We start from the raw sequence: 25754 nt of genomic DNA on the forward strand, positions 1-25754 counted from the left end.
CTTCGGAGCATCGTTCCAAAGCCGGGCAGCGGGAGGAGGAGTTCCTGCCCCGCCGCCCAGCTTCGGAGCATCGTTCCGAAGCCGGGCGGCGGGGGGAGGCATTCCCGCCCCGCCGCCCCGCTTCGGAGCATCGTTCCAAAGCCGGGCAGCGGGGGGAGGCGTTCCCGCCCCGCCGCCCCGCTTCGGAGCATCGTTCCGAAGCCGGGCGGCGGGGGGAGGCGTTCCCTCCCCGCCGCCCCGCTTCGGAGCATCGTTCCGAAGCCGGGCGGCGGGAGAAGGCGTCCCCGCCCGCTGCCCGGCTTCGGAGCATTGTTCCGAAGCCGGGCAGCGGGAGGAGGAGTTCCCGCCCCGCCGCCCGGCTTCGGAGCATCGTTCCGAAGCCGGGCGGCGGGGGGAGGCGTTCCCGCCCCGCCGCCCCGCTTCGGAGCATCGTTCCGAAGCCGGGCGGCGGGGGGAGGCGTTCCCGCCCCGCCGCCCCGCTTCGGAGCATCGTTCCGAAGCCGGGCGGCGGGAGGAGGTCCGAGGACAGTGGGGAAGACGCGCTGCGCTTCCCCGCTGTCCCGGAGATTTCCCTATGGGCTTTCGTCTTGCGAAGCAAGCCCATAGGGAAATTCGTTTTGCGAAGCGCCTCCAAAACGGAAAACCCTTTTGTCTAGCGGGTTTTCCGTCTTGCGAGGCGTTCGTCTTGTGGGGTACCACTGTACATGATCTGGTGGTGCTGGTGTTTTTCTTACTTGGAAGAGGTTTTTAGAACTGTGCTGTCAGGGAGCTTCGACATGGAGAAGGAGCTGTTGGAATTGAAAAAGCGAAATGTCGCTCTGGAACAAAGATCCCAAGACCTGCAGAGTCGTTTGGAGGAAGCCCGGACTGCTCAGAGAGGAACCCAAGGCGGGCTATCGGCAGATGGGGGCAGGTGCGTGTGGGTGGAACGGTTCCAGGGAGACACGGAAAGTTACTTGGATTTCAAAACAGAGATGAAATATTTTCTGGAACTGGAAGGAGATAAGTTTCAGAACGATGCAGCAAAGGTTGCTCACATCATTAGACATCTGGGAAGAGGGGCTCGAAGCTGGATCAGGCCATTAATAGCCTCGGGGAATGAAGCCATCAGAAATGAAGCCAAATTTTGTCAAGCAATGGATTTTATCTATGCAGATCAGAGTTTAATTGACAGAACGCAGGAGAAGCTGCTGGCTTTGAGACAAGGCAAATCCACCGTACGCAGTTACTGGTCTGAGTTTGCTATGCTTGTACAGAAACTGGGGTGGGATTTAGAGGCGGGCCCAGTACAAGCGATATTTAAAAATGGACTTAATCCAGAAATTAAGGACGAGCTGGCAAGGGGGCCACGACCTACAAACATGGACGAATTAACAAAGGCTGCTCTTGGGGGTGGGTTTGAGACAAGAAGCCAGATGGAGGGAAAGGAAGCAAGGCAGAGAGCGGAGTTTCCATGGTGACCGCATTCCTGAGATGCCTGCAGCTGCCTCGGAATGTCAACAAGCGCCGGAGCCTATGGAGATAGGCACAGCCAGGGCGCGGGAGAGTTTGAAAGCCCAACGGTCTGGCGGGAAGGGGAAAAAAAGACTGGCAAGCGGGAAAAAGATGTTTTGTGTGTCAGAAGACTGGGCACTTTGCCAGAGTGTGCCCAGAGCGTCGTAACTGGCAGGGAATGGTGGGGGCCACCCAGCAGGCAGAGGGAGAGGAGCCCCAGCATTTGGGAAACGAAGAGGCCTGGCTGGTGGGGAACTGGGGCAACAGCCAGGCGGGAGCAACACAGAAAGTCCCCGGCTTGGACACCCCAAAGCAAGCATAATGTTGAAGGTGGTGCTAGAAATCCCAAATGGACAGACGGTGAAGGAGTTGGCACTAATTGATTCTGGGGCCTCAGCATCCTTTTTCAGCAAGGAGTTTGCGGTGCGACACCAACTGAACCTGAGGCCTTTGGATTTTCCGCTGCAAGTGACAACAATTGATGGAAGAGAACTGCTGGGGGTGAAGTGACGCTTCGAACACCCCCAATGCGAATGCGTGTGGCCACCCACTCTGAAGTCATCGCTTTTCACGTGGCCACACTGGCGGGGCCGCCTATCATATTGGGCATGAGCTTGCTGGCTTTGCACGATCCGATGGTTTCCTGGCACCAACGGTCCCTGACGTTTGGCTCGACGCACTGTATGGAGAACTGCCTAGCTCAAGGGCTAGATCGACAAAGCAAGGGCAGGAGGGCAGCAGCATGCAGAGCAGGGGCGAGCGAGATTCCGTCGTGTTACAGGGATCTCCAGGAGGTGTTCAGCGAGAAAGAGGCGGATGCGTTGCCACCCCATCGGCCATATGATTGTCAGATCAACCTGGTACCGGGGGCAACGTTGCTGGTGGGGAAAACCTATTCCATGTCGGAGGGAGAGCTTAAGGACCTAAAAGAGTTTATTGAGAAAAACCTGAGAAGGTGTTTCATCAGGGAGTCCAAGGCGGCAGGAGGGAGTCCCGTGTTTTTCGTCAACAAGAGAGTGACGAAAGAGCGACGCCTGGTGGTGGACTTTCGAATTTTGAACAGCCAGACAGAACCGGTGGCTTTCCCGATGCTGAGAATCGACGACGTTTTGGCACGGGTGCGGAAGGGGAAGATTTTCACCAAACTGGATCTCCGAGAGGCTTACAACCTTATCCGAGTGCGAGAAGGCGATGAGTGGAAGACCACCATGTTCACCCCGATGGGGGCGTTTGAGTATTTAGTTATGCCCTTCGGTTTGCAGTGCAGAAGTCACTGTTTCCAAGCCTTCATGCACCATGTGCTAGGACCTTTGCTCTACAAAAACTGTTGTCTGCTTTTTAGACGATCTCCTTGTGTTCTCGGAGGATGAACAACAGCACGTGAAGGATGTACGGCAGGTCCTCAGCAAACTCAAGGAAAACCGCTTGTGGGTCAAGCTGGAGAAATGTCAGTTCCACGCAAAGGAAGTCAAATTCCTGGGGTACCGGCTGTCGGACCAGGGGTTGGCCATGGACGCGGGGAAAGTGAATGCAGTGGTGGAATGGGAGAGTCCCAAAACCAGGAAAGATGTTCAGCGTTTCCTGGGTTTCAGCAATTTCTACAGGAAATTCATAAAGAATTTCGCAGAATTGACGGCGCCAATCACGGACTGTCTCAGTGTTAAGAAGAAGTTTCAGTGGACGCTGGCGGCCCAAGAGGGGTTTGAGAAACTAAAGAGGGCTTTCGCTTCAGAGGAGCAACTGATCCACGTCGACCCTGCTCAACCACTACGGGTGGAAACAGATGCGTCGGATCGGGCGATTGGGGCAGTGCTGCTGCAGCCAGATCGAAAAGGGGAATGGTGTCTGGGTGCCTTCTTTTCGCGGAAACTCAACAAATCAGAACTACACCATCTACGATAAGGAATTGCTTTCGATAGATGGGCAGAGTTCTTTGCCAACTTCAACTTCAAGATCCAATACGTGCCGGGAGAGCGGAATGCGAGGGCAGATGCGCTCTCCCGGAAACCCAAGTATATGATGGGGGAAGGGCCACCTGTAGCGAGACTGATGTTCCCAGAGAGCAGATGGTTGTGCGGGGGGATGTTAGTCAAGGATGACGAACTGATGCAAATGCTCAGAGAGGATGCCTTTGCCAGACAAAAGATGGGGGAGTTAAGAGAAAGAGGGGGTGCTGCGGGGGGGGGTTGAGGTGAAAAGGGGGTTACTGTACCACAAAGGGGCCTTGTATGTTCCAGGAGAAGACCTTCGGGGACGAATCCTCAAGCAACTCCATGACAGTTGTACGGCGGGGCATTTTGGACAGCATAAGACCATGCTACTGGTCACACGGGAATTTTGGTGGCCAAGGGTGAGAGAGGATGTAAAGGAATATGTGCGAGGATGTGACACATGTCAGAGGGCCAAAGGGGAAAGGGCAGCACCAGCGGGGTTGCTGGAACCATTGCCCACACCTGGGAAGCTGTGGGAGGTGGTGGGCATGGACTTTATCACTGATTTACCCAGATGTAAGGGTAAGACAGCGGTCATGGTGGTGGTTGATCTCTTGACCAAAATGTGCCATTTCGTGCCCTGTTCGCACACCGTAACGGTGGAAGAGACAGCTAGGCTGTTCGTAGAGCACGTGTTTAGGTTACATGGGTTACCTGCAAGGGTGGTCTAGGACCGGGGGGCTCAATTTACCTCACGATTTTGGCGCAAGCTCATGGGGCTGCTTCAGGTCGAAGTGAGCTTTACAACGGCAAGGCATCCCGAGACCAACGGGCAAGCGGAGAGGGCGAATGCTGTGTTACAACAGTATTTGAGGTGTTATGTAAGTCAGAAGCAGAACGATTGGGTGGACAAACTAGCCCTGGCAGAGTTTGCTTACAACAGCGCGGAGAATGTATCCACAGGGATGACACCGTTCTTTGCCAATCATGGGCTTCATCCAAGGGCCTTCCCTGGGAGGGGGGAGGAGTCGTGGAGTGTTCCAGTGGCCGAACAGTTTGTGGAGGAAATGGAAGCGATCCACAGACAGCTGCAGTTAAATTTGGAGAGGGCTAAGGAGTTATACAAGAAGGAGGCCGACAAACATCGGCGATCAGGGGAGGTCATCAGGTGTGGTTGTCCACGCAAGGATTGCCTTGGAAAGGGGGCTGTAAGAAACTCAAACCCAGGAAGGTGGGGCCCTTTGAGGTTATCCAGCAAATAAATCCGGTGGCGTTTAAGCTCAGGTTGTCAGAAAGCATGAGAATCCATCCGGTGTTCCATAGGTCACTGCTGTTCCCCTACAGGGAGGGGGGAAGGAGACCGGGTAATGGGGGAGTGGAAGGCTCACCACCCGAAATGGAGGAAAGGGAGCAGTGCAACGAGGTCACGGAAATACTAGACTCTCGTTGGAGAGGGGGGAATGTGGAATATTTGGTGGATTGGGAAGGGGCCCCGGCATCGGAGTATACCTGGGTTCCGGAAGATAGTATGTCTAACAATGAACTGGTAGAGGAGTTCCAAAATTTCTTCCCGGACAAACCAAAAGGCAAGGTAAGGTCCTTACAAGAGGTATTCGAAACAACAGAAGACGAAGAGGAATTCGAAGGTTTCCCAGCACAGGATGAGGAGGAGGAAGAAGACGAAGGCGTAGACTGGGGAACACCCGGACTTGGGGGTTGGAGGAGTGTGTTCGAAGAGACAGATGAGGAAGAGGGTAGTTTTGCGGGGTTCTCCCCGACCACCTCTGAGGAAAGAGAAGGGGATGTAGTCGGGTCTCCTGAGCGGGAGGGGGCCTTTGAGGAGGGGGTGGATGTCAGGGAGAGGCAAACGGGAAAAGATGAAAGGACAGAAACCAGCAGTTATAGAGAGCCTAAAGAGATTATCAGTAGCTTCTTGTCTGAGAGTGGGTCTGACGTAGAGGGGGAGGAGAATGAGCCTGGAACAAGTCATTCTGGGCACAGAGGAAGTAAGGGGAGGAGTTTTCGCAGACTTGCATGCTGGGTGCGGAAAAGGAGGAAGAAAGATTAGAGGGAGCAACTGCGCACAAGGGGAAGGACGCTAATGGAAACGCTGGAGATGTACGTTTGAACTTTGTCAAATAAATCAATTGTTTGGAACTGGCTGGGAGCCCGGAGTCTTATCTATGGCCAGCTGGACAGCACTAAGCCTCTGACATGTGCAGCCCATGATGTCTGAAAGTCTTTTTCTGCATACTTTGTGGGATGCCAAGTTTCAAATATGATTTGAATCTCTTTATAATGTACATATGTGTCATGAGAACCCATTTACAGCAAGCTGATATTTTAAAATTCTTTGTTTTTCCTTGCAGACTGCATCCTCAGCTATTAAAGGTGCCATACAACTGGGAATAGGATACACAGTGGGGAACCTCACATCCAAGCCAGACAGAGATGTACTTATGCAAGACTTCTATGTAGTGGAAAGTGTGTTTCTTCCCAGGTAAGGGTGGCTAATTTTCCACCTAAAAATTGTGTGCCTAATGCTTTATTCCATTTTTATCTTGCCTTTCTTCCACATTGTTCAGGGTAGTATACACGTCCCCCTCCCTTTTTAAAAAAAATTAAACTTTTGAAACCACCATGTGAAATAGATTTGCCTGAGATAAACCAGCTGGCCTAGGATCACTTTTTAAGCTTTGTGGTTGTGCATGGATTTGAATCCTGGTAACATTAGTCTAAGTCTAGCACCAGCAACCGTGATGCTGGTTTTTTACATATTTATCACTTCTCAAGTATGGCTTAATTTAAAAGTATACTTAAAAGTGGGATATAATTTTTCTTTAGTACAATGGAAAGAGGATTGCTTTGTGAACAGAAGAAAGGAAGAGCATGAATCCATATAAAATGAAAGATTCATTGAAAGTAATAACATTTCTTAGAAGATTTACCTAGAAAACTATTAAGCAGTTGATGTTTAGTAGAACATAGCATTGTACTAACCTTTTTTTAAAAAAAAAATACATGTGGTGGTGTGACTGCAATTTAGCTGTTCATTTTATCTGTAGTTGGAATCTGTTTTGAGGAAGAAGATTAATATGTGAGCAGTCAGGGAGACTAGAAAGTCAACAAGACTGGCTGTCAGGCTATTCAACTACTTTATAATCTAGAACTATTGCACTGGAATGCAATTAGGACAATAGAATGGTGTTTGACTTAATGAAGTAATTACACAAAAGCAAAACCTGCAGATAATTTTCTACCTACTAAACTTTGCCTTATCCCTGTGCAGCTATCTTTAGTAACCATAACAGAACATTTTATTTCATAACAGTAATATTTGGAAATACTATGCTGAGAAATACAACAGATCCCACTATACTCTGAAACAATAGTGTATTCCTTGTACATGGTAGGGAATAAAAAAGGCATGTGAGTTTATGTCCAGGACTCTTTTGTACACCATTTTCTTTGTATTTCATGTTACTTCCATTATAATAACCTCAACCATGTAGATACAGTGGTACCTTGGGTTACATACGCTTCAGGTTACAGACTCCGCTAACCCAGAAATAGTACCTTGGGTTAAGAACTTTGCTTCAGGATGAGAACAGAAATCACGCGGTGGCAGTGAGGCAGCAGTGGGAGGCTCCATTAGCTAAAGTGGTGCTTCAGGTTAAGAACAGTTTCAGGTTAAGAACGGACCTCCGGAACGAATTAAGTACTTAACCCGAGGTACCACTGTACTCAATTGATAGTCCCATTTGCTCAAGTTGTCCAAGAAGTTTCTGTTATAAAGGTACCTGTATTCTCCAAGAAATGCTCTTACTATAACGTCAGGCTCGGACATCTCATTCCCTGATGATTTGATTACAGCAACAATTGTCATTTGTTCAATATGACTAACATCAAGTGTGCAGTCCAGAATTATTGAGTAATATTTGGCTGAGTTTGCTTGTGCTAAATTTTTTACTAGAAGCTGTATAAGCTCATTTTGGATATCTTTTTTCTAGGTAGTAAACCATTGTTTCATGATCTTTAACTCTTCACAAATGTTAATTCATAATAGGATCAAAAAAGACTAGATAAGACAAACTTCAAAAAACTCAATTGCTAGCACTGTACAACTTTTCAGTTCTACCACGGAATGTCAAGTTTTGCAATGCAAAAAATTATGAGCAAAGCAATCAAACATTCCAAGATTTGTTGTCATTATTGTTCTTCTGAGTAATTTTCTGTTGGTAAATATCTTCAATTGTTTTTCCTTTAGATAAGTACAATTTAAGTTATCCAGGTCTGATAGCTTTTTAAATCGTCAGTATTCCTCTCGGGTGAATACAGAATTGCACCAATGTTCTTCCAGTCTTTTGAACCTGTTTCTTGTACAGTTGAGGCACTTTTTTTTTTTTGCTGAACAACTTACAGCAAAAAACAACAACCCACATCTTTTGAGGTTGAACCATGGACGACACACTTCTTCATCATTTGCTAGTCTCCTCTTGTAGAAAATCTTCTGATTTTAGTCTTTGGGGAAATCATGGGACAATGTATAAATTATCACTGCAATAGTTAGCCAAGTTAGCAGGGTAACTAATTCAAGTTAGGCACAATACCATCTTCTTCTGCAGACTCTGCAGTACTCTCACTTCTTGACATCCTTGTTTTCCTCTGCGTGTTTTTCCAGAAATATCTCCAATTTGTGAAACTTCTGTCTTAGTGGTAGTAGGAGCACCACATTCTGCTCCCTCAGTGCTGGTTTCAACAGGAGTATAGACATATTCATGTTTTTCAATTGCTTTCTTTGTACAAAGGTATTTCAGGAAGGCTTCCTTGCTTTGCTTACGCCTTAGCTTTTTCTGCCTTTTGTTGCCAAATTGAGCTCCAGGTGGTCATTTTTTAATCATCCATAGCTCACTAGAAAAATGAAAAATGAATACATTTTCTAAATAAGATTAAGATATGACTGTTAAAATTTTAAATTAAGTGCATTTTCACTTTGTGTGTGTATATAACTTCCAGTCAACTCTGTAGTCTATTTCATATATACATAAACAATTCTAATGTATGAATTACTTCAAAAATGATAAAATTCATCAAAATATATAATGGAATTAAAATGTTATCAAACATTTATAAGATACGACAAAGATTAATTTTTATATCACTGTGCCCCTCAAAGGTCAGTACTGTACCCCTCTGAGGTCTGCCCCAGGCAGTGGCCTCATTGGCCCTGACAGACTGTTTTAGAAAAAGGTTCGTAATTTGAGAGTTCTCCTGAATCTGCTCTTGCCACTTGATGTGCAGGTGGCCTCAGTGGCAAGAGTGCTTTCCATCAGGTCAGCCTGCTGGCGCAATTACAGCCCTACCTGGACGCTGATAATTTGGACACAGTAATCTATGTTCTCAGGTTGGATTATTGCAATGCACAGTACAAGAAGCTGCCTTTCAAAATGGGTTGGAAGCTCCAGTTAGGGCAGAGTGCAGCTGCCTGGCTGGTGACAGGTTCAAGACAAGTAGATCACAAAACACCAATTCTGTTCCAAATACACTAGCTGCCTTAAAGCTTCTGAGCCCAATTCAGAGTGCTGGTTTTGACCTTTAAAGCTCTTTTTGGTTCAGGACCCCAATATCTTCTGGAATGCCTCTCACACTATAAACCCTAGATCTTTGTATGAGGCTCTTCTCTAGGTTCCCCCTCTTAGGGAGGCTCAGGAGGCTTTCGCCATTGGGGCTCTCTGTCTGTGGAATGCACTTCTCAGTAGGTTCCTATGTGCCCCTTCACTGACATATTTTCAACATCTGGTAAAGACTTCTCCCCCCCCCCACCCTTTAATGTGCCTTCAAAGCTTCCTGTGGCTGATATGTGGGCTGTTGTTTTCTCTGTTTTGTTTATAAATGCATTTCTTTGTGTTTTTAAGAGTATTGGAGAACTTTGGATAACAAGAGACTAACAAATCTGAGTGATAACATTAAGCAAAAGGAAATAATAATAATAATAATAATAATAATAATAATAATAATAATAATAATTTATTTATTTATACACCGCCCATCTGGATGAAAAGTAGGTTCAAATGAAAATGGCATGAATGTATTTTGGATATACGCAGTACACTTGTTGACTGATAGTTACCATGGCACACAAATACGACTGAGTGCTTGCTTTGCATTAGGTTTTTGCTTTGAAGCTGCATTTGGGATATTATGCAAATAGTCTCTCATCTTCTTTGCAACCTTCCCTAGAAAAAAGGATGTTGTTGCCTTGTTTGCCTTGCCGTCCAGCAATAAAATGGTTGCAGTTTTTGAATTTTAAAATAAATGATGAGGACCAGTTATTTAGTTTTTGATAGCGCAACTATTAAAGACTTCCCAAGTAGATGACAATTATTATCTGTGATAATAATAATTATTATCTGTGAGTTTCTCCTCTTCCTCCAGCCCCTCTAAATTTCATCCGTAATCACAAGAGTTTGGGAAGGGTTCCTTCATGACGGTGCTGCACTTCTGCAACTCTGCCCAAGCTGTGTGAGCTCACTCAGGATGAGAAACTGGTCTCACGCATCTGCATTAGATTTGATTCTTCTAATATCTAATATCTGAAGGGGGGCTGCATTTGTCCTGATTTGCTTTGTTCACTTAATTGTGATATTATAACTTGTAATAGTAGGCTATGTATAAAGGTAAAGGGGCCTCTGACCATTAGGTCCACTCACGGATGACTCTGGGGTTGCGGTGCTCATCTTGTTTTACTGGTTTGTAAAACAGCACCATATTTCCAAGTTAGGAAATTGATTTTTTCCATTGACTCTGAAGAAGAATTTCACACCTGAAACACACAGGGCTCTTTCTCCACTCCTGCCCAGTTCACTGTTTTCTAGCACCATTTGAGAGTCTTTTTTCTCTCGCCACTCCTCACCTTTTGGCTACTACAGCATTTGATGCAGAATTGGGCAACCTCTATAAAAATACAGCATAGCTCCACCCCTATACTCAAAGACAAATGTGGGCTGCTTTAATGATGTATCATATTCATATCAAAAAGTGCCACAAAAAAGAAGTCTAGTTCTTTTGAGCATGAAAAAAAATATTTTGCAATTTCTTTTTCTTTTCTTTTGGTGGTGTTATTACAAAAGTCGGTCCAGTCCAAGCCAGAACAAGAACTGAACAGCATTCTGTTAGTTTGAGGCACAGTTGCTTTCCTTTAACTATTTTCAGGACACATTCATGGAATTCAGATGTGCATGGATATCTCCATTCTACTGGGCTAGAAATCATACTCCTACAGTGGTACACAGGCACTAACTTCTGCAGTGATTTAAAGTGATTTTGCATGGCTAGGGTAAATCCACTGGGTTTCCTTCATTTACTCCTGAAGCAATACACGATCACAAAAATTAACACCTTTTGTCAGATAAGAGCCTGAGTTATCGTGGAGGATATTTTTCAACAGTGCTTAATGCTCCATTAGCAAAAAATATTGGCATGCTGTGTTAATGCCTTAAGCCCAGGGGTGGGGAGTCTACAGAGGCTGTTTTCCCAAGACTATGGCCCCCCCCCCCGGATGTCACAGGTGACATCAAGTGTGAGGCAGGTGAAGACATGGCTTCCAAGGAACAATTGGAGCTCCCTGTTGTTCATTTGCAAGTAGGGAACACTAACCATGCAGATTAGCTGATCTGCACTGACAGTGAGCCCCAATGGAATTGCTGCACTAACGGCTTTCCCATGGAGCTTGCTTTGTCTCTGTGTGGGCACAGTTTGAATTCAAACAACATCTGCTAACGGACTTCAAAGGAGCTTGCAATAACTGCCAGTCCCTAGTTACAGTGACCTGTGCCCCACCTGCCAACCTACAGTGGAGAAATGGCTTAGTCTCTTTTTAGAAGAGGAGAGAAGCATATTAAGCTAGAATTGTCTGAGAATGTATTGAAACTTCATATCCTGTTTAGGATATGACACCTGTTTAGTCATTTTGGCTTGCTCCTGCCTGCTTCAGCTCTGCACTGTGCTTTTGGGGCAGTTTTTTTTTTAAAAGGTTCATATTTATAGTAAGATTTCTGTTCTTAACGAATTTGTGTAATACCTTTAAATTTCTCTTTTCAATTCAGTGAAGGGAGCAATTTGACCCCTGCTCATCATTATCCTGACTTCAGATTTAAGACATATGCTCCTTTAGCCTTCCGCTACTTCAGAGAACTTTTTGGTATTAAACCTGATGACTACTTGGTAAGAATTTACATCCCTCCCCCCCTACAAAAATAGGAGTGGTATGGAATAGCTTTCTGTTTCTATAGAATGTGCTATGAAGAATTGTAGTTCTTGACCATGCATTTAATTCTTCAGCTTATAATTGGTTGCCCTAAAACCCGATGTGTTAATTGATAGCTCAGCAACTGTTTGAGTCATTATTTCTACTGGAATATTGTAATTGAAATTGAATACTCCTGTGGATTTTGCTGATTCAATTGTAGTTTAGAGACCTCCATCTGCTAATTGCCTTGTAATTGTCTAGCAAAGTATATAAATATTTGCTTCCATATGTTGTAACCTTGAACTAGAAAAGCACAGAGCTCCATAGTTAAAATCCCTCAAGATTTTTGCAGTCTTGCACATACATTCAGTGACAGAAAAAACAGTCCGCAGCAGGTTTTTTATGTGTAGATCAGCTGTAGCAGATAAATAAGCTGTTATGCAGAGAAAGGATTTCCTGCAGCAAGGGGACAATGCATGTTGGACAGATTGCATTGCCATATTAAGATCCTGTCTGTTCCATTACCCATAGTTGCATTAAATTTCTCTTTTTCCGTGTTCAGTATTCTATTTGCAGTGAACCTCTAATAGAACTATCCAATCCTGGTGCCAGTGGATCCTTGTTCTTTGTCACTAGTGATGACGAGTTCATAATCAAAACAGTTCAACACAAAGAAGCAGAGTTCCTTCAGAAGCTGTTGCCTGGCTACTACATGGTAAATAAATTCAAATTCCAGGCTCTTCCTGTTTAGTTTCTTTTTGGGAGGTTGTGTGATGGCTGTGTGTGAATTTTAACTTGGCTTTTTAATAGCTTACTTAACACTTTACCATAATCATGATAAATTTTAAATACTGCTTTCCCCCTTTGTATTTGTGCTCCTATTTGCTACATGCATGAGAACTTCTTAAAATTCTGAGTTAATAAATGAACACTTTTAACCATAACTGTTGGTATGGCTTGCCATGATGCTGATAAATCACCTGTGCATTTGTGGTGTTGTACTTAACTAAACTTCTTCTTTGGCAATCACTTGTAGCCAAGTAAGATTGTCTTCCATAAACACGGTTTTAACAATGAGCCCGTAAGTGACTGTGGAGGCCAATTCTGGATCCACACGTCCTTCCATAGTGGGGACATTGGTTTCCGGGTGGGAGTTGATCACAGTGTGGATTTGCCAAGCGTGCCTTCCTCTTAGCATGTTTCTCCCTTGTGTTCTGAGTTTGAGTGTCTTCATAGTCCATGACACCTTTGGTAAAGGCTGTTCTCCAACTGGAGCACTTGCAGGCCAGTGTTTCCCAGTTGTCGGTGTTTGTACTACATTTTTTTTAGATTTGCCTTGAGACAGTCTTTAAACCTCTTTTGTTGACCACCAGCTTTACACTTTCCATTCTAAAGTTCGGAATAGAGTAGTTGCTTTGGAAGATGATAATCAGGCATCCGCACAACATGACCAGTCCAACGAAGTTGATGTTGAAGAATCATTGCTTCAACACTGGGGATCTTTGCTTCATCCAGTACACTGATATTAGTTCACCTGTCTTCCCAAGTGATGTGTAAGGTTTTTTGGAGACACCGTTGATGGAATCTTTCGAGGAGTTGAAGATGCCGTTTATAAGTAGTCCATGTTTCACAAGCATACCTTAAGGTTGGTAGTACAATAGTTTTGTAAACAAGCATTTTGGTTTCCTTGCAAACACTCTGCACTTCAATTGGGAGAAAGCTGCACTCGCAGAGCTCAGGCGATTCTGGATTTCGGCATCAGTGTTGACCCTTGTGGAAAGATAACTGCCTAGGTAGGAGAAGTGATCAACATTTTCCAACGTTACACCATTGAGTTGGATTTGTGGCACTGCAGAGGGGTTATTTTGTACTTGTTGGTGCAGCACTTTGGTTTTTTGGATGTTGAGCAACAAGCCAAGCTTTTCATAAGCTTCTGTGAATATATTTAGGATGGTTTGGAGGTCATCCGCTGGGCATGCACACACTACATTGTCTACCAAACCAATAACCCTCCTATCACAAACATATTTAAAAGGACATAGAATGTTAATCAGCCCAAGGCACCTAAATATATATAATGAAGGCATATGATACACTGAATTGTATATGCAGAAAGAGGAGGAGCATCAAGAAGAATGGAAGAAATTTAAGGAATATTTAGCAAAATATTATAATATAACATAAGTGGAATTACTTTCAAGTATGAAGTTTGGTTTAGGATTAAATTATGTTGAATTGTATAAGATTATGGATTAAAAATATTATGAAAAGAAAGGAAGTTAGTAATTTGAACAGCTTAATTTTATTAGAAAGTGGATATTGAAAAATTGCTAAAATGAGATTTGATGAAAATCAGTCAGGAAGGATTTGAGGAAGTCACTCAACAATGGAATGTAATCTGGATTTTTAACTGTAAGAAGTATATGTATGTTTGTTTTTATTTTTTGTATGTTTTGTTATTTGTTATTTTGTGTGGTGTTAAATCTGGAAAATTAATTTAAACAATGGGGGGGGGGAGTTGTTTGGAAGCAATCCCGCTTAATGGGATCTTGAAGGGCTTGAGTGTTCATTTTGTGCCATGGTTTCCTCCCTTGAAGCCTGCGTTGAGGTATAATCTTGATAGCCATCATGGAGTGTATTAGTTGGTGATCTGTCCAGCAGTCGTTGGCGCTCATCATAGCTCTGGTAAGGAGCACATCATGGCGATCTTTAGCACGGACAATAACATAGTCTAAAAGGTGCTAGTGGTTTGACCGAGGATGCCTCCATGAAGTTTTAAATTTATTTTTCTGTCAAAAGAGTGTGTTGGTAATAACAAGGTTGTGTGCTGCACATATCTTCAAAAGTAAGATTCCATTCTGGTTGCTGTTGCCAATTCCTTCTTTCCCAATAGTCCCAGGCCACAGATCGAAATCTTACCCAGGAGGATAATTGTATCTTCCTTAGGCATCTCTGATAGGCATCTCTGATCCAGCTGAGAGTAAAAATTTTATTTAATGTGTTCATCAGCATCCAGTGTTGGTGCATAAGCACTTATAATAGTAGCCTGTTAGTTTTTGGTGAGCTTTATTCGAAGGGTTGAGAGTCACTCATTAATGTCGGTATGGACTTCTGACAGGAGCTTCACAAGGTTTATTTTTGATAGCAAAGCCTACCCCATGTATTCGATGTTCTTGTTCAAATAGACCTTTCCAGAAGAATGTGTAGCCTCCTTTTTCTTCCTTCAGTTGTCCCTCGCCTGCTCTTCGAGTCTGTTGAAGCGCTGCAATATCGATGTTAAAACTTCGCAGCTCTCTTGCAGTGATGGCAGTTCTCTGTTCAGGATGCCTGTTATCTGTGTTATCTGACAAAGTCCGTATAGTCCATGTTCCAAAGTTCAATTTTCTTTTACGAACGCTAGGTGGTGACCCCACTGGGCGCGGTAATCCAGTCAGGGAAAAAGGGAGGCAGACTATGTTTAGGGCACCTTTTCTAGCCCCTCCCCCTTTTTGGGGTGAGCAGAGTGGATCCTAAAAAGGGCTGCTCAGTCCTGGATACAGCTGCTGAGCTGCTCAACTGCCTTGTTCCTTGAGTCAGAATGACTGAATCTGTATCCACCCCCCATGTGCCAGTTCATGACTAGGGGCTTCCAGATTTCATGATCTTGCCCCCGTTACAATTTGGCGGTCGCCATGGGACTTTTGGGGGTTTGGGTTGGGTTTTTGGAAGACGCCTGTGCGTGAATTTGTTTTATATGTGTAGAGCAGTGCACGCTGATCAACACACAGTCTTTGCAGTAGGGCTCTGTTCCAATGGCATGAGTAGTCAGATCCTATCTGCTGCAGCCTTCACCCGCCTTCACAGCTGTTGTAACATACCGCTTGTTATCACCCGCCTGTTCTGCCGTTGAGGACTTCTTGGATCATTCTTTGTCTTGCTCCTTCCCTTTGACCTTACTGCCTTGGGTGACCCTGCTGGGAGTACGAGATTCCCAACAGCTTCACTCACAAGGGTCATAGGAACATGCAAGCCCACTCACTACAACAGGGTGATGATCCAGCGAGTGAGACTTAGTAAACTATGCATTTGTATAGTAGCAGAGTCACTGTTACCACCTCTTACATCTAGTCATTATTTCAGAACTTGTCTGTTTAGGCCTTCTGACTGTCCAAAATTTGAGTAATAGGCTCTACTTTTGCCAAAAAAGAAAGTGTGGGGAGAATGTCTGCTCACCTGCGACTCCATTGCCGAATGGCCCGACCATGGTGGGTTCAGGGAAGTTGCCATCTTCCGAAGTGGTCGGGGGAAGGGATGGCTGGCACTGTCCCCCTCCAGCCACAAGAGGCCCTCAGGTAAGGATGTTCAGTGCCCACTCAGCCAATCGGAAGCTGGATCTTGGGGTTGCGAGCAGACCACCCTTAGCTTTTTTAAGGGGCAGACCACCCTTAGCTTTTTTAAGGGGGTGGCCAGATGTTGGCTGCCCTCTTGGCTGATCGCCGTGGGAAAAGGTGGGGAGAATGTGTTCCACATGGATTTAACCAGAGTTGAGAGATCAGAAGTGGGCCACATTATCCCATGCATCTTCTCTACTGTTCACCAGAATTTCCTCTCTGGAAGCATAACATATTCAGTGACATTAACCTCTATTATTAATTCCCTTTAAATTAGAATTTCAAAATAGCTGGAAACTCCTTGCTAAGGGCTAGTGTTCTGGTTAACGTCAGTTTATGTGGTTAATGTTCACTACGATTAATGTCAGTACCTATGTAACAGATAACCATAGTTAAGGCAGATGGGGAAATTTAAAACCAAAGCATGGAATAATTTAGATTGCTTGTCACCACTGGTCCTCAGTGTAGAAAGCCTTCCAATTTAAGAGCTTAACTTTTTTTTTAGTTTAGTTTAAAATAAAACACTTCAAGCATTATTTCATTAAAAGTATATGTCTGGTTTGTTTAGGATAGACTTGACTTCCTAGTCTATATTAAGGTGCATGCAGAAATCTTATTTTAAATGTGCTTCTGATGTTCATTGGTGCTTCTTCATTTTGTTTTTTAAGAATCTCAACCAGAATCCAAGGACACTCCTACCAAAATTTTATGGACTGTATTGTGTTCAGTCGGGAGGTATTAATATCAGGATAATTGTGATGAACAATGTTCTGCCTCGATCACTGAAAATGCATTTCAACTATGACTTGAAAGGCTCCACGTACAAAAGGAGGGCATCCAGGAAAGAGCGAGAGAAGTCCAACCCCACCTTTAAAGACTTGGATTTTCTTCAAGACATGCATGAAGGATTATATTTTGACTCGGAGACTTATAGTGCACTCATGAAAACGCTACAGAGGGATTGTCGAGTAAGTAAGAACTTTTGATACCAATAGCTGTTGTCAGACCATGACTCCACTGTTTACACAGTGCGGGGTGAATGGGCTCTTGTCCATAAAAGAGTTCTTGTCCACAATAACTGCATTTCATCTTGAAGCTGCCAGCAGACTCCCTTGTTTGTGTTAACAAAATATAGTTTTGGCTTGAAGGGTCTAAAAGGGAACCGTTGAAAAGAAGTAGGTGGAAAGATGAAACAAGAGGTAGTAAATGTGATATTCTTTGTATGATTTTGGTGTCTCATGGTTGTGTTCTTGATTGCTGTCTTTTCCTTTCTAACCACACCTAACTGTGTTTCCTTTCATTGATCTTTCCTTCTTTTTTCCAGTCTGTTAGGAACTCTCCAGGTTCCCTGTTGGGCCCTTTGTTTTTATTCTTTGCCTTTACCCTTTAGGTTCTCTTAGACTGCAGTCCTATATACACTTATTCAGGGGTATCTCAATAGGACCTATTTCTGAGAAAACATGCATAGGATGGCACTTTATTCCGTCTTTTATTATGAATCATCGTTTTGCAGTCTTGCGTGCATTTCCCATACATGATTTCAACTAGACACGCTGGGCTGCAGCTCCATTCCAGCCTTTTTCTTCTGCCTGCAGCTCTCTCTGCTCCTCCCTTCTGCCTTCCTTTCTCTCTGCCTGCCCTCCTCCCTTCTGTTGGCCAGCTCACAGGTGGAGGAGGGAGGCAAGGCACTGGAGGTGCAAGGGAGCCCCCCCCAGCCCTTCTGCTATGCTCAACCCTTGAACAAACCCTCCACATATGATGGGATTTGACTGTACATTGATGGTGGTCAGAAACACTTTTCTAACTTATATTCTTATTTGGTTAATCTTTCATCTTTTCATCTTGCTATTATCTCTGTGTGGTTTCTTTTCTTTTAAGGCCAAGTCTTTCAGAGATGGGATTTCTAATCCCCTCACCCTCTTTCTTTCTTTTCAAGCTAAAGATCTTGGTTTTGTGTTTGGATTCTTATGTCATTCTCAACCCCCCGGATTTAGTATTTTCTTTCTCTGACAGCTTCCCATACCTTGTTCATTATCTTCTTTTCCCCCAATTGACTTGTTGTAATGTCCTTTTAGTTGGTCTTCTCTATCCCACCTTATGGCTCTTTTTTTTGTTTTGCATTTTGCCACCTACTTAACTTTTTCGGCTCAGATGCACACAATGTTTCTCTGCTCTTGGTTTTTCTTTGCTCTCCTACCTTGCCCATTTTGCATAAAAGGTTCTGTTAACTTGCCTTTTTGTATGTATTCATGATCTAGCTCCTGTTGATTTCTCATCTTGGCTTTCTACATGTTTTTCCCCTTATTTTTTCCCTACATTATATGCTTTTTGTCTTATTGCTGCTTATTTGTGAAAAGTATTACTGAGTTGATTATCTACCTCTTCTTAAAACATCTTTCAGGAAGCCTATGTTTAAAGGTTGTTGCTGCCTTCTTATGTTTTGTTCTATTTTCAACTTCCTTTCTAAAGAAAGCATGTAAGCCTTTTGGGCTGTGTCTATTTTTATGTGTTTTGTACATCATGTAGCTCTTAAGCCATTTCAGAAATTGCTATTACTATATGATGTGATGCATCAGCAGTATCAAACTGCAATACCAAACCCAGAGTAACATGGTTACGTTTAATGTTTAATGCTAATCCAGACTTAAGGTACAGTCACTGAAAGTTAAGCCTTGTAGTAACTTGTTTTTTTTAATTAAAAGTTTATTTTATTAACAACTTTCTATGGAGCCCTTCAGCGTCAGTTTCCAAGGGAATATACAACCTATGATAAAACATAAAAATATACAATAAAAACTATAGAGGGTTGCATTGCATTATGTCCTTGATGCTGATGACAGGAAAAGAGAAAGCTGCCTTATGCTGGAGCAGTTTTGGGATATAATTTCTATTGGCATGCATACAGTTAGACAAGTAGTAGTTGGGCAGATTTCACCTCAGCAGTGGTACACTCATTTTAGCAGGCTCTATGAGTTGTGTATTTTTAGGATGTAGGTTTTATATATGATTCTAGATAGCAATGTGATTTTATGCAGAATTTTATACTGTTGCTTCGTGTGCTGTACCTATTTCTCTTACATGCAAATAGCCAATGGCCCAAGCAGTAACCAACAGCTTATTACTATAGAATAGGCTACACTGGCCCACTTCTCCCAGGGGTTGAACCTGGGGCCTTGTGCATTCAAAGCTGTAGCCCTACCACTGAGCCATGGCCCTTCCTTAGCCTGTCAAAGGTTTCTGTCAGTAAAACAGGGAGGGAGGCAGGCGACTTTTGCGGATTTTTCTCTCCTGGACCCTCCACGGCATCCCTTCCCCACTCTGTGAGAGGATCCCTCTCACCCGCTGGAGCATATTTGGGGGGGGGGGGCGTTGCACATGAGACTGCAGCTGGATGTGCAAAGCGACAGAAGAAGCCTCCCTCCCCACGTCACTCATGCAAACCTCACTGGATCAGTGTGAGAGTTGGCATTGGATACCGCAGTTGAAAGCAGCATAAAACAAGGTACAAAAGGTTTTGGGTTTTTTAAAGCCTGGGAGATTAAAAGGTCTTTGCCTGTCACCAAAATTATGACAGTAGAGATGTCTGCCGAGCCTCCCTGTGCAGAAGGCAGGGAGGTTGCCCTGTCTCCTAGGATGCTGCTAGGGAACAAAATAAGGGAAAGACTCTTAGGCAGGTGTGGCCAACATGGGGCCCCCCAGAGGTTCCAGCCAGCATGGCCAGCGGTCAGGTCAGAGGAGAGTCGGAGTCCAGCAACATCTGGGGAGACCACGTTGGCAGCTTGTTTTGTAGGGGTAATAAAAGGAGTAAATCAGAGTTTAACAACAACAACAACACACTAATAATTTATTATTTGTACCCAGCCCATCTGACTGGGTTGCCCCAGCCACTCTGCGCAGCTGCCAGCATATATAAAAACATAGTAAAACATTAAGCTTTAAGAAGCTTCCCTATACAATGCTGCCTTTAGATGTCTCCTGGTTGAAATGGGGTTATAAAACAAAAAGGGCATTCCTCATGGGCAGATTGCAATGTTCATTGGCGCAGCGCAACCCGATGTCAAGTCGTGTTAGTGAACATGAAGCCATCTTTTGTTTGGATTTTGAGTGTGAATTTGGAGATGATCTCATAATCAGCTGCATGCTCATGAGACATTCTTCCTAACAAAAGGCACTGTTCCTCATCTTTGGTCACCAGAAATGAATATTCCATGAAATCAAGCTATTAGTGACCATGCAGAATATCTGCTCTGGACACCCACATGCTCCTTCTACCCTTAGAGTGTCAAGAGGTTTATTGTAGCCTCAAACTATGAGGCTGTAAAAATGTATCACAGTGACAAAGTTCCCACTTGTAAGGCCCTGAACCAATGTTCTTCAAACTTGGGTCGTTGGATGTTGCTGATCTGCAACTCCCACTGTCCCTGACGTATTGGCTAAGTTGGCTGGAGAAGCTGGGAGTTATAGTCCAACAATGTTTAGTGACCCAATGAATAATATTAGGTCCTAGTTACCCAGTATGGTACCTCTCCTTGTACCATTCTGCCTTGTGTGTTGATATCTGCTGGTGATGCCCTGCTTGTTAGACCATTTTCAAATTAGGTTTGTACCTTTACAGCTCATGAAAGGGTCTCATCAGTGGCAGCTCCTCCGCTGTGAAATGTCCTCCTTCTTGAAAGCTGGCTGGTGCCAAGAATGGTTAGTCCTTGACACCAGCTAAAAACTTGCCTCTTTAGCCATCATCAGGCCGCTAATTTGTGAGTAGAGGTTACGCGGATTAATTTTATATTGCTTTAATATCTTTATTGGAATTGTTTAGTTGTATTTTATGTCTGATGTATGCTGCCCTGGGACCAATTGTTTGATGAAGGGTAGGTTGAAAATGAAATACATAATAAAATATGGTACCCCAATTACTCAAACTGGGTATGAACAGCACCAAATTCATTCATAAATTCATAATGTCTTATAGCTTGGTATTGAAAGTGTCTTCAAAACTGTGTCAAACCTATTTGCTAACAAGGGCTTCTCCTGCACTGTAACAGTATTATATTAACCATTTGTTTGCCTGTGTTTTTGCAAAATGCTTTTTTCCCCTTTGAAAAGACAGTGATACCCATGAAAACTTTGGGCTTCCAACCTAGTCTGCCTGTTTGTAAATCTACCCCTGCAACTAAAAAGGCGGTCAGATTATTAAAGTGAAGCAGCTGAAAAGGTTCTGTGAAAAGGCTACTGGTTCTGGGCTTGCTTCTGAATGGCTTCACAATGGTTGCCAATATTTACCTTTTGCAATGGAATTTGAAGTCATCACAGGAAGGTTTGGGATAGGCACGGCATCTTGTTCTCTTCCTGCTGGCAATCATTTGCAAAAGCCAGGACAGACCCTGTAAACAACAGAGACAATTTTCTGAATATTTAATATTTTGATGCTCTCCTATTGGGATTTTAACAATAGCAGAGTTAGGATGTTGGGGTCTTTTTGCTTTAGTAGATTTTAAAAGTAGACAAACTTCTAAGGCCTCAAGGAGGAGGGGTGTCGTAATGCAAATAATTATCTGGAAAAGGCTCTATGTAGTCTTGATTCCATGATAAAAATGTTTGCATCCTTTTAATAAAAGGATAAGTGGAAGAATGAATATGGGAATAGGCAGAGGGAGATACTGAGAGAGGAGTGAAGAAGCAGGGAGAAAAGTGAGGGATGTCGTGCCAGGTTAATATTATTTAACTGTAAAACTTTTGTATGTGACAGTTGCCTGTTCTGAATGTAACATTCCTTAATTAAATCTAGGTTTATATTTAATGATCTGTGTTCTGGTCTGGGTGGTTTAGAAGGAAGATAATCTCACACGCCACACACACACACCCCGGTGTGATGGAGGCCTGAGAGTATATGCAAAGAGAGGATACAGATATCATGATGCTCTCTGCAGGTGCAGAGGTGGGGGCTGGAAGTATCTAAGAGGGACTGAGGTGGGACTGAGGGGCTGACCTTAAGAACAGTCTGGGGACAGATTGCAAGCGACCCCAGAAACATGGCAAGCCTTATTTTAAGTTACACATTTTATGGTGAAATGCTTTCATTTATTATCATTGTGCATTTAATGCTCTGTGTTTTATGCCTTTGTGTGTTTACATGTGAGGTTCAAGCATCCTTTATGCTTGAAAACTGTTTTGGTAAAAATGAAGTGCCAGTAGTCATATCTTGATAAAAGTGCCATGAGTGACAGCACAAAACAACTAGCATAAAAAAATGGGTGGCACGATTCCTGACCGGTGAGAAGGGTCACACACAAAAAGCACTGAACCTGTGGTTAGCACAATAAAGGCTTTCAATCATAATCCTTCTAAGCTTTGAGATGCAACTGACTATGTGCTCAGGGATCAAGAGGGAAAATTGCATACTTTGCTGAAGTTTAAGTGTCTGCTTTTCTAGTTTTTCTGGTGTGGTATAAATATCGACTATGCAGTAGTAGCCTCATTTTTTATTGGGCGCTTGGTTGCTGCAGTATAAATTCTCTGATGGTAAGAGAATGTTTAGTTTCTACAGAAGAAGAAAAAACTAATCATCTGTCAATAACAAAAAGTTCACAGTTCTCACTGAAAATAGGACTTTTGTTAATGGGACCATGTGGGAAGGTGGTACTGTAGTGTGATAGTAACAGTTTGCAGAAGCAGCTATATCTTGATAAAACACACAAACACAAAATATTGCAGGAAATTTCATTCATCTTAAAGATTTTACATACCTGAAATGGATTTGTAGTAAATAAAATACAAATGCAAATATTAAAATGCAAATAATTCATGCATTGTAGGGGGTTGTTACTAGATGACTTGGGGGTCCCTTCCAACTCTACAGTTCTGTGATTTGAGCTGAGTTTTATTTCAGTGTTGCAATTAACTTATAGAAAGGAATCAATAGCTCTTCCTTTAATTTTTCAATAACTTTCAGAGTTGTTGACTTTCTTCTGTTTGTCAATAAAAATTAATCAACGATGCAGCATTATTATTGACACGTTATTGTTTCCCTGGAGTCAGACTGACACTGCAGGAAAAGAAAAGCAATGGAGGAGCATTGCCACATTTTTCGATCACACACACAGATTTGTCTTTACTATTCTTTGTGCAAACTGGTGCCCTCTCCTTTCCTAAAGCCTGTAATTACCCAGTTAAAAGTGCAGAAATATTACCATGTTACCTGTAATATTTTTCTGTTAATAACATAGTTTTGTTACTGTTTATTAAAAAAAAAAAAAAAGCGCTGGCCCCCGGCCTCTTGAGTGAGATGGGCGCACAACCCTAGAGTCTGTCAAGACTGGCCCGTACGGGCAGGGGTACAAAAAAATTACTGTTTATAATTTTAATGTTCTACTGGATACCAGCACCTGTTCTCTTTGTACCAGTTGCAAGTATTGTCCCATACAAAGCATATACTGATGCTGATATACTGAAATACTCAATTTGTTCAAAGTGGTGTAGATTATACTAATCACTAACCTTGGGATAAAGGACCTTGAATGTTCCCTCCCTCATGCTCACAGAATGAACACTGAACCACATATCTAAACCACAATGATGGCAAATAAACCTTGCATGTGAAAATAACTTTAGTTTGTTGGTTATCAAATAAAGCTTATATGTTGCCTTCAGGGGTTTTTTCCCAGCCGGAACTCATTTCCAGCACCTCTCAGTTGGCCACCATTGTCATTATAAGAGAACAAGGGAGGTGTTCGTGGGCACCTCTTTTTCTAGAAAAATAGCACTGGTTTCCATATTTAGACAATAATAAATAAGAATAATCTCTTAATAACTTTGCATATTCATTTCTCATATTGACTGTTTCTTAATGCAGATTTATGAAATGCGTAACAGAACTGCAGTGGCCTTTGAATTTTGTACTGTTGTTGTTTAGTCGTTTAGTCGTGTCCAACTCTTCGTGACCCCATGGACCAGAGCACGCCAGGCACTCCTGTCTTCCACTGCCTCCCGCAGTTTGGTCAGACTCATGTTTGTGGCTTCGAGAACACTGTCCAACCATCTCGTCCTCTGTCGTCCCCTTCTCCTTGTGCCCTCAATCTTGCCCAACATCAGGGTCTTTTCCAGGGAGTCTTCTCTTCTCATGAGGTGGCCAAAGTATTGGAGCCTCAGCTTCATGATCTGTCCTTCCAGTGACCACTCAGGGCTGATTTCCTTAAGAATGGATGCATTTTATCTTCTTGCAGTCCATGGGAGTCTCAAGAGTCTCCTCCAGCACCATAACTCAAAAGCATCAAATCTTCGGTGATCCGCCTTCTTTATGGTCCAGCTCTCACTTCCATACATCACTACTGGGAAAGCCATGGCTTTAACTATACGGACCTTTGTTGGCGAGGTGATGTCTCTGCTTTTTAAGATGCTGTCTGGGTTTGCCATCGCCTTTCTCCCAAGAAGCAGGCATCTTTTAATTTCGTGACTGCTGTCACCATCTGCAGTGATCATGGAGCCCAAGTAAGTAAAATCTCTCACTGCCTCCATTTCTTCCCCTTCTATTTGCCAGGAGGTGATGGGCCCAGTGGCCATGATCTTCATTTTTTTGATGTTGAGCTTCAGACCATATTTTGCGCTCTCCTCTTTCACCCTCATTAAAAGGTTCTTTAATTCCTCTTCACTTTCTGCCATCAAGGTTGTATCATCTGCATATCTGAGTTTGTTGATATTTCTTCCGGCGATCTTAATTCCGGCTTGGGATTCATCCAGCCCAGCCTTTCGCATGATGAATTCTGCATATAAGTTAAATAAGCAGGGAGACAATATACAGCCTTGCCGTACTCCTTTCCCAATTTTGAACCAATCAGTTGTTCCATATCCAGTTCTAACTGTAGCTTCTTGTCCCACATAGAGATTTCTCAGGAGACAGATGAGGTGATCAGGCACTCCCATTTCTTTAAGAACTTGCCATAGTTTGCTGTGGTCGACACAGTCAAAGGCTTTTGCATAGTCAATGAAGCAGAATTAGATGTCTTTCTGGAACTCTCTAGCTTTCTCCATAATCCAGCACATGTTTGCAATTTGGTCTCTGGTTCCTCTGCCCCTTCTAAATCCAGCTTGCACTTCTGGGAGTTCTCAGTCCACATACTGCTTGAGCCTACCTTGTAGAATTTTAAGCATAACCTTGCTAGCGTGTGAAATGAGTACAGTTGTGCGGTAGTTAGAGCATTCTTTGACACTGCCCTTCTTGGGGATTGGGATGTAGACTGATCTTCTCCAATCCTCTGGCCACTGCTGAGTTTTCCAAATTTGCTGGCATATTGAGTGTAGCACCTTAACAGCATTTTAAATATTTAAATAGTTCAGCTGGAATATCATCACTTCCACTGGCCTTGTTATTAGCAGTGCTTTCTAAGGCCCATTTGACTTCACTCTCCAGGATGTCTGGCTCAAGGTCAGCAACCACACTACCTGGGGTGTACGAGCCATCCATATCTTTCTGGTATAATTCCTCTGTGTATTCCTCTGTGTATTCTTGCCACCTCTTCTTGATGTCTTCTGCTTCTGTTGGGTCCTTTCCACTTTTGTCTTTTATTATGGTAATCTTTGTACGAAATGTTCCTTTCATATCTCCAATTTTCTTGAACAGATCTCTGGTTTTTCCCATTCTAGTGTTTTCCTCTATTTCTTTGCATTGCTCGTTTAAGAAGGCCTTCTTGTCTCTCCTTGCTATTCTTTGGAAATCTG

General features: G+C 43.4%; 1 protein-coding gene across 14 annotated transcripts in view; it reads left to right on the plus strand.

Annotated features, from left to right (window-relative positions):
- Positions 1-25754, plus strand: part of PIP5K1B (phosphatidylinositol-4-phosphate 5-kinase type 1 beta) — a 116796-nt gene that overhangs the window by 39445 nt on the left and 51597 nt on the right. For 13 of the 14 annotated variants that reach the window (XM_077935907.1, XM_077935911.1, XM_077935914.1 and 10 more), the window contains 4 exons: positions 5795-5925; positions 11531-11648; positions 12236-12388; positions 16712-17011. In XM_077935907.1, coding sequence (XP_077792033.1) covers positions 5795-5925; positions 11531-11648; positions 12236-12388; positions 16712-17011 — 702 coding nt within the window. The remainder of the gene's footprint in view (positions 1-5794; positions 5926-11530; positions 11649-12235; positions 12389-16711; positions 17012-25754) is intronic. The other variant, XM_077935920.1, reaches the window with a different exon arrangement.

The sequence above is a fragment of the Podarcis muralis genome, chromosome 11 (assembly GCF_964188315.1).
Source record: "Podarcis muralis chromosome 11, rPodMur119.hap1.1, whole genome shotgun sequence".
In the NCBI taxonomy this organism is placed as follows: Eukaryota; Metazoa; Chordata; class Lepidosauria; order Squamata; family Lacertidae; genus Podarcis; species Podarcis muralis.